Source organism: Chelonoidis abingdonii, chromosome 6 (assembly GCF_003597395.2).
Source record: "Chelonoidis abingdonii isolate Lonesome George chromosome 6, CheloAbing_2.0, whole genome shotgun sequence".
Classification (NCBI taxonomy): domain Eukaryota; kingdom Metazoa; phylum Chordata; order Testudines; family Testudinidae; genus Chelonoidis; species Chelonoidis abingdonii.
The window spans coordinates 129,674,238-129,683,513 of record NC_133774.1 but is presented as its reverse complement, the minus strand read 5'-3'; the positions used below and the strand labels follow the sequence as shown (position 1 = coordinate 129,683,513).

The window sequence follows — 9,276 nt, the reverse complement described above, 5'->3', positions numbered from 1 at the left end:
CCCAGAAGCCGATGAATTAGGGCTTTGTCTACATATGGAAAATTACCAGCATAATTATCCTGGGATAACAGTGTCCATATATGGAATTGTACTGGCATAATTATATAGGTTTAGCTATAAAGGCAATCTTCCCCATGTAACTAAGGGCTTGCCTACACAGATTAACACACATCCTGTTCAGTTTCAAACTCCAACAGTTTTCAAAGCCAGCAGAACTCTCTCAAGGAGTACATATCAACTCTATGAAGCCATTATTGTTAGCTACTGTTTTGCTCAGGCTAGAAAAGATGCTTAGAAGAGGGAATCTACATTATTCCATAGCAGAGAGCCTATTGGTCAGAACTGACATAATTTAATCTTGTTAACAAAAACCAGGTAGTGTTTTCTACTTCAAAAGAAAATGTATAACCAATGTATCTTTTCATGTATCCTCACGTAAACTTTATTTGGTTGGTTCCTTTGATAAAGTATTTATCCTTACAAAGTTTTTAATTCTTTGAGTACAAAAAATACTTCCATCTCTTAAAAAACAAAACAAAACAAAACAAAAAGACCCATTAAGTCATTAAACTTAGGCATTCTATTTCTGAAAGCAGGTAAATTGCTTGCAATTCTATAGCTTGGCTACATAATTTTATCTTTAAAGAAGCAGAACTTCCACGCTGTGGAAAACTATGGCATTTTTAATTCCAGATGTCAACCCAACTGCTTGTAATATTTTTTAATTGAACTTCTCTTGCTTACCAGTTAGCAAAGAGATTTGTTATTCAATCAAGGATTTGCGTCCTTGTAGTTCCTCTGCTCCTGATACTTAAACTTGCAATGCTGTGATTATGATGAATTTGTGACATCCCACGAGTTTCCACAGCAGAAGACTGTCATGTTGTAAGTACAATACAACAATTTCACTGTAGACTCCAGCTGGATGAGAAGCAAGAAAATGCTTCACCAAAAAGACTGTTTTTTGTATTGCTGTTTACTTTCCCCTTCCCTGCCCCTTCTCCAAGTTTCCTCAGTGTGAAAGCCTCTCTTTAAAGTCAGGCTGCAAGGGAATCACATTTGCTTAACTACAGAACTTTGATAGGTGTAGCATTCTTAAAAGGAACCGCTCAAAGGAAAGAAGGGCAAACCTCTCCACTATGGACCTTTTCTCTCATTCATCCAAACAAAAAATAAAAAGTTCCCAACCTTTCATCGACTTACAGAAAAAGAGGGACTGTCAAAAAATACAGTATGATTTTACTCGTATACATTAACCACTTCCTACCTGTTGGAAAAATACTCTCTTTAAGAAGCTGAGAGTCATACGGTCAGTATTCTTTCTCATGTTGGTTTTACATGTCCAAGCCTGTATGCAAAAGTGGATTCAAATTCTACATCTTAGCACAGGGTCAGAAAAATACTATGGCAAAATGGTCATGAGTTACGCCCCCCTCCCACCATAGCTTTCTGTTGACAGATTAGCAGCTGGATTCCTGTTTTGATTTCTTTTTCCTCTGTTTTATAAGGAATAAGCTCTCATCAATGGTGGAACTACTGTCTTTTTTGTTTCTCTGCTTTCTCTTTTTCTTCTTCTTTTTAGCTGCATCCAGCAGCTCCTGGCCAGTTTTTGCTTTCCTGCCATGAGGAGAGAAGGCAGAGCTGTGATGCTTTGTGCTGCCCTTTTTGCTGTCCTTAGGGGAGTGTGTTCTACTCCCCCTAGGAAAGTCCTCCTCCTGGTCATTATTCCTTTGGGCGTCTTTCTTGTGTTTCTTCTCTTTATGTTCCTCTGCCCAGGACTTTTTATTGGCCTTTTTGTGGCGCTTTTCTTCTTTAGGACTCTTGACATGCTCCTTCCAAAGGTTTTTCTTTTTCTTAAGACACTGTCCCCTATGCTCTTCCTCCTTGCGCAGTCTCTTGAACTGCACTGGCAAAAGGCCGGCTTCTTGAAGTTCTGTAAAATAGAACAGTTTCTTTTAATGGTCACTAAGAGGCCAGAACCACAACTCTGGAAACCACAGCTCTGTTTGCAGTTTGGGGGTCAGCAATTGACCTGGTATGTAAAAATCTGAGGACCTGGATAAAACTCAGACATTTTGGCAAACACTGGGTAAGCCAGAAGTTCAACGTCATGTCATTTTAAAGTGCAGTTACAGCCAGAAAAGTGATACTGTGGGTTTTCATAATCATTTTCTCTGTGACTTCATATGAAATTTGCCCAGTTTAAAAAACGATGATCTTTGGAAGACCCATATATTCAATCTGGGATTGGAAAGTCAAACGGTGCCATTTTACCTCAGACATTTCTATAGTCAAGATTCTGCAGTCCAAAAGTTGCTGATCTGGCTGTGAAGTAGATACGCCTGTTCTACAGACGGGTTTTCAGAGATTTGGGCAGAGTAAGGACCAGACCCTGGCAGTTTTACTCACGTTGAGTAGTACTTTCCTCCACATGTGGTCTCATTGTAGAAAGTGGCCATGCATATATCTATATTTTTTTTCATTATAATTGTTTTTGGTAACAGATTTTTTAAAAAAACATAATTTACAATTCAGAGAACACTCCCCATCAGTTTATAACCATTTTAAGGCCAGTGAGATTTCTGGGGTTAAAGGACTTCATGGTGTCCTTTCAGAGGCTTGGAACAATGAATTTCAGGAACAGATTGAGGTTACTAAACTCATCAACCTTGCCCTGCTTGTTGATTGAGATAATCTCCATCATCATCTTCCACAACATGGAGAAAGCCAAGATTACAAAATGCCTAACAAAAAGCAGAAAGTATACCAAGGTACCCTGATGAAAGCCCACTTAAAAACATGATGCTCAGTAAGAAGTATTTCACAAAATATACCATACCTTCAACCTTTCTCTTTGCCCTCTGAGCTCTCCTCTTGATGTCATACTCATCATCATAGTAGTAGATGAATGGGGAAGAAGGGAATGCCCCATTGTACATCCGCTTCTCTGAGCACTCCTGCAAATCACATTTTAGGTTACTATATGCTGTGACAACTTGTTAAGCTTTGGATTATTGATTTCAGAGTTAAAGAAATAAACCAGATTCTCCAGGCCAGAATCTCAAAGGGTATAAATCAGGTTTATTCCACTGAAGCCTCAATGTTGATTTACACCAGCTGGGGATCTGGCCTTCAGTTCTTTAAATCCTGATAATTGTGTAAGTTTCCAATAGCCCTGCATATATTTGTATCACAATTGTGCCTATGAAGCAACATTTATTTAAATGTTTATTTAACTTCTTTGTTACTCTCCTCTGCTAGCTAGGGATGTGACAGATGGAATCCCATGTCTCCCATCGGTTACTACAAACCTGCTCTTATTTTGACTTATAAAGTTATGTAGGAAATGTAGCACACACAGAAGTGAAGGGCTACAGTCAGGCACACCATAGGCAGGTGCTGTACAAAAAAAAGGAAGTGATTGATTGAGGGGATCTGGGTGAAATTAACTTTCTGAAAGATACTGAATCAAAACATGTTCTGCAGGAGACTTCGCCTACAAATACATCAGACATGGTGTGAAGAAGAGATGAGATGGGGAAGTCTAGAATCTTGAGTCACAGAAACTGATTGGTTTAGTTGTACTCAAAATCTCACTTATAGCGAGGCTCATCAATCTCACAGACTGGCAAATACGAATCGTGCAATCGTACAAATTCCGTGTTATTGCTGTCTTGATAGCCAATCTGGCTAAACTTGTATTGCTTCCTATAACCCTGACTGCACTTATTCAGGGTGCCATGTGATACTATTTGCTGCTTTGTTTTGCTTGTAAATTTCTTGGAGGTGTGATTCTTTTCCTCTCTGAACATTGCACAAACCTAATTAAGTCTGTCTTGTAGCTCTCACGAAATCATCAGTAGCTTTCACTTTTCTGAAGTCCCCAGCAGATGCTGAGCAGCTTTCTTTCAAAGACTTTGGTACTGCCAACTCTACAATCCCTTCTTCCTATGCGACCTCATTCTTCCTCCTATATACTTTAGATCTACAACACACTAGAAATGTCTTCAGCTAGGATTTCCTTGGTCTTTGGATCAAGATTAAATGAGGCATTGTATCCCAAACTGGCAGCAGTGGACTTGGCAGCTGAATGCATTTTTTAAATTTCTAACTACTCTGGTTCCTCTTCAGACAAAGAACTTGGCTGAAGTAAAGCTAAGGTTCAGAGAACACTTCACTAACTTAAGAGTAAAAATCCTTATTAGCACATTGCAGTTAGGAACACCCCCACACCCCCAAGAAGACAAAAAAAACACATTAAAAATTAGGAAAGTTAAAAGATTAAATGTCCAAGAACCCCAAACACTTGAAAATATCCAAATTCACAATTAAGGAACTCAAACCACCCATATTCTGCCATCTAAGTGATCTCATCTTCCAACCCTCCTTTCTTTATTCCTTTTGATATATACTTTGCAAGTTGTGTTGGTCTTGGATCAGGGTCTTTGTCTCAGGTCTTCAGGACATCTGCAGTCTATATCTTAAGCTTTCAATGTTATTAATGATCTGTTAAGGTTAAAATTTGCCCCCATACCCAACTTAAATCCCACTCAAGACTTGTGCTGGCCCTCTGCACAGCTAGCTGACAAAATATGCCAAAATGTTTCATCTTTGACTTTTTCTCTTTTTCCATTGAACAAATCAGAACACTAATACTGTCAAATATGCAGCAAAAGTCTAGATAGCACAGTGTGTAGATATGACGTATCAACACTGATATCTCTGATATCCTTCCCCTCACCCCCACGACATTATCTTTGTGATATGTTCCCTGAAAGTTCGCAAACCTTGACACTATGTACAAGCATGAAAACTGACTAACAGGCAGGAGCTGGTGAACAAAGTGACCAACACAAAAAGCTCTCAGACTTTAGGGTTATGTGATCTCAGTTATGTGGGCTCTATCTCGAAGGACATTTAGAACGGTAGCTAGGGAAGCTTAGCCATACTGCATTCAGTGCTCATGCAAATGGAAGGAAGTTTGGAAAGAAAAGCGTGTCAGTGAGAATGAAGATTAGACTAGTGTAAAATTTACTGGTCTATCCTAAGCTGTTAGGTCAACCCAGTTATGTCGCTCAAGGATGTGAAAAATCCACACCCCTGAGCAGTGTAGTTAAGATGACCTATCCCCAGGTGCAGCCAGTGCTAGGTTGATGAAAGGGTTCTTCCATCAGCCCAGCCACCTCGCCTCTCAGGGAGGTAGATTACCTACATCAACAGGAGAATCATTCCCATCAGGATAGGTAGTGTCTACACTGAAGCACCATGGCACTGTTGTAGCATTTCAAGTGTAGATAAGCCCTAAGACATATCGCTGTACGTGGCTGTAACAGTCTCAAAGCAAGAGGTAAAGTAGGGAGTTATTTTAAGCGTAGTGCCATTATTGCATAGATTTACCAAGAAGAAATCCTGACAAACCAGCTGGATTTCCTTCTTTGACAGGGTAACTGGTTTGGTGGATGGGGGAATGCAGTGGACATCATATACCTGGACTTCAGCACGGCTTCTGACGCAGTCCCACAAGATATTCTGATGAATAAGCTGAAGAAATACAGTCTCAGCAGAACTACCATTAAGCGGATACATAATTGGTTAAACAACCAGTAACTATTAATGAAATGAAGTCAGATTGGAAAGAGGTCTCGAGTGGGGTTCCACAGAGCTCTGTTCTGGGTCCGGTATTACTTAACATCTTTATTAGAGGGCTGTCAATTAATCACAGTTAACTCATGCAATTAACTGAAAAAAATTAATCGCGATTAATCGCACTATTAAACATAGAATATCAATTGAGATTTATTAAATATTTTCTGATGCTTTTCTACATTTTCAAATACATTTATTTCTATTATAACACAAAATACAAAGTGTACAGTGCTCACTTTGTATTATTTTTATTACAAATATTTGCACTGTAAAAATGATAAAAATAGTATTTTTCAATTCACCTCATACAAGTACTGTGTGCAATCTTTTTAACATGAAAGTACAACTTACACATGTAGATTTTTTTTGTAACCTATTTGCTCTCAAAACCAAAACAATGTAAAACTTTAGAACCTACAAGTCCACTCAGTCCTCCTCCTTGTTCAGCCAAACGCTAAGAAAAACAAGTTTGTTTACATTTACAGGAGATACTGCTGCCTGCTTCTTATTTACAATGTCACCTGAAAGTGAGAACAGGCTTTTGCACGGCACTTTTGTAGCTGGTGTTCGAAGGTATTTACATGCCAGATATGCTAAACATTCATATGCCCCTTCATGCTTCAGCCACCATTCCAGAGGATATGCTTCCATGCAGATTATGCTCATTAAAAAATAATGTGCTAATTAAATTTGTGACTGAACTCCTTGGGGGAGAACTGTATGTCTTCGTCTCTGTTCTACCCACATTCTGCCATATATTTCATGTTATAGCTGTCTTGGATGATGACCCAGCACACCGACGTTTTTAAGAACACTTTCACAGCAGATTTGACAAAACGCAAAGAAGGTACCAGTGTGAGATTTCTACAAATAGCTACAGCACTCGACCCAAAGTTTAAGATTCAGAAGTGCCTTCCAAAATCTGAGAGGGACGAGGTGTGGAGCATGCTTTCAGAAGTCTTAAAAGAGCAACACTCAGATGCGGAAACTACAGAACCCAAACCACCAAAAAAGAAAATAAACTTTCTGCTGGTGGCATCTGACTCAGATGATGAAAATGAATATGCGTCAATCCAGACTACCCTGGATTGTTAATTAAGCAGAACCCATCATCAGCATGGACGCATGTCCTCTGGAATGGTGCTTGAAGCATGAAGGGACATGGGAATCTTTAGCGCGTAAATATCTTGCGACGCGAGCTACAACAGTGTCATGCATGTGCCTGTTCTCACTTTCAGGTGACATTGTAAACAAGAAGCAGGAAGCATTATCCCCTGCAAATTACAACCAAGTTTGTTTGAGCGATTAACTGAAGTAGGACTGAGTGGACTTGTAGGAATGTTTTATTTTTCAATGCAGTTATTTTTTTTGTAGATAATTCTACATTTATAAGTTCAACTTTCATGATAAAGAGATCGTACTACAGTACTTGTATGAGGTGAACTGAAAAACACTATTTCTTTTGTTTTTTACAGTGCAAATATTTGTATTAAAATAAATATAAAGTGAGCACTGTACACTTTGTATTCTGTGTTATAATTGAAATCGATATATTTGAAAATGCAGAAAACATCCAAAAATATTTAAATAGATGGTATTCCATTATTATTTAATAACGTGATTAATCGCGATTAATTTTTTTAATCGCATGACAGCCCTACTTTATTAATGACGTAGATTTAGGAATACAGAGCCTACTGATCGAATGTGTAGATGACACAAAGCTGGGGGAGGGGGCTGCCAACACTTTGGACGCTAGAGCTAAAATTCAAAAGGGTCTTGATAAATTGGAGAATTGGCCTATAGATAACAAAATGAAATTCAGTAAAGACAAATGTAAGGTGCTACATTTAGGGAAGAAAAATCAAATGCACAAATACAGATGGGGGAAAACTGGCTTGGCAGCAGTGCTGCTGAGAAGGATCTAGGAGTTGTGGTAGATCACAGCCTCAACATGAGTCAGCAATGGGATGCTGTTGCAAACAAAGCAAATGCAATGTCAGGTTGCATTAACAGAGGCATAGCATGCAAGTCATAGGAGGTGATAGTACCGCTCTACTCAGTGCTGGTTAGGCCTCACCTGGAGTAGTGCCCCCATTTTGGTCACCAACGTATAGAAAGGCTGCAGAGAAACTGGAAAGTATCCGGAGGCAAGTGTCAAAGATGATCAAAGGGACGGAATGCAAGCCAGATGAGCAAAGGCTGAAGGAACTGGGTATGTTTAGTTTGGAAAAGAGGAGATTAAGGGGGTGGGACATGATAACGGTTTTCATATATTTGAAAGGTTGCCACAAAAAAAGATGGAGAAAAGTTGTTCCCTCTTGCCACAGAGGACAGGACAAGAGACAATGGGTTCAAACTACAGCATAGAAGGTTTAGATTAAATCTCAGGAAAAACTTCCGAACTGTAAGAACAGTAGGGCAATGGAAGAGATTGCAGCTGCTCCTTCACAGAAGGTTTTCCAAAGGAGGCTGGATAGGATGGTCTGTCTTGGATGGTTTAGACACAACAAATCCTGCATCTTGGCAGGGGGTTAGACTACATGTCCACTGTGATCCCTTCTAACTCTGTGGTTCTAGGATTCTATTACACAATAGGAATATCCAGGAAAGAGATGCATATTGGACCACAAGATTTCCATTCCAGGTCAAGCACTGATTATTGGCACAATACATTTAGCAAGCTGTTTCCAGCAGTAATCAGTACCTGACATATCAAGATTGTAACCCTCCTGCCAAATTCCTCAAAACACATATTAGCAGAATAAATATGGGGCAAGGAAGGCGCTGCAGAATGGCTAATGAACTGGTTACTGCTGAAAAAGATCAAGAGGAGGACACTGAAGTATTTTTTCAGCTATCTTTAAATAGGCCACTTGAAGGGAGTATGATGGGACGGACAGCAAAGACAAGAGAAATGCCTACAAACAAATCAGAACTACTTCTGAATTTTTCTACAGAATTCTAAAACAGTTTTCATTTTTGAGACTGGGGGAGGCACGTCCCCCAACCACAGAGCCGCTGGATAAGGACTCTAATATGGCTGTTCTCCAACAGAAATTTGTAGGTCTCAGAATCAATCTACTCCCTTTTCTGGCATGCAATATATATTGCTGCAATTTGTAATCTGTGTCTAACTACTGATAATTACAAATCCCAAACTTTTTCCTGTTCTTGCCTCCAACATGGTGCTTTTACCACTTATTAGATTCTTCTGAATATTGAAAAGTGCAAGGCAGCCCCTGAGAAAAGAGGATAAGACTCCCTACCATGTTAAGCAACTAACGTTCCTCCTCTTCCTATGAGGTCTGTTTGATACAAAGCCTGTATGATGAAATGTTAAGACACAGGCCACGTCTAGACTACGCGCCGTATCGGCGGGTTAAAATTGATTGCTCGGGGATCGATATATCGCGTCTAATCTAGACGGGATATATCGATCCCTGAGCGCGCTTATATTGATTCCGGAACTCCACCAACCCCAACGGAGTTCCGGAATCGACATGGCGAGCCGCGGACATCGATCGCGCGCGGTGAGGACGGGTGAGTGAATCGATTTTAGATATTCGACTTCAGCTACGTTATTCACGTAGCTGAAATTGCGTATCTAAAATCGATTTTACCCCGTAG

General features: G+C 39.7%; 1 protein-coding gene across 2 annotated transcripts in view; it reads right to left on the bottom strand.

Annotated features, from left to right (window-relative positions):
* Positions 1-418: 418 nt before the first annotated feature.
* Positions 419-9,276, bottom strand: part of ZCCHC7 (zinc finger CCHC-type containing 7) — a 160,034-nt gene continuing 151,176 nt past the window's right edge. For both annotated transcript variants that reach the window (XM_032778748.2, XM_032778747.2), the window contains 2 exons: positions 2,840-2,957; positions 419-1,933 (listed from right to left, as the gene is read on the bottom strand). In XM_032778748.2, coding sequence (XP_032634639.1) covers positions 1,461-1,933; positions 2,840-2,957 — 591 coding nt within the window. In that variant the 3' untranslated portion in view covers positions 419-1,460. The remainder of the gene's footprint in view (positions 1,934-2,839; positions 2,958-9,276) is intronic.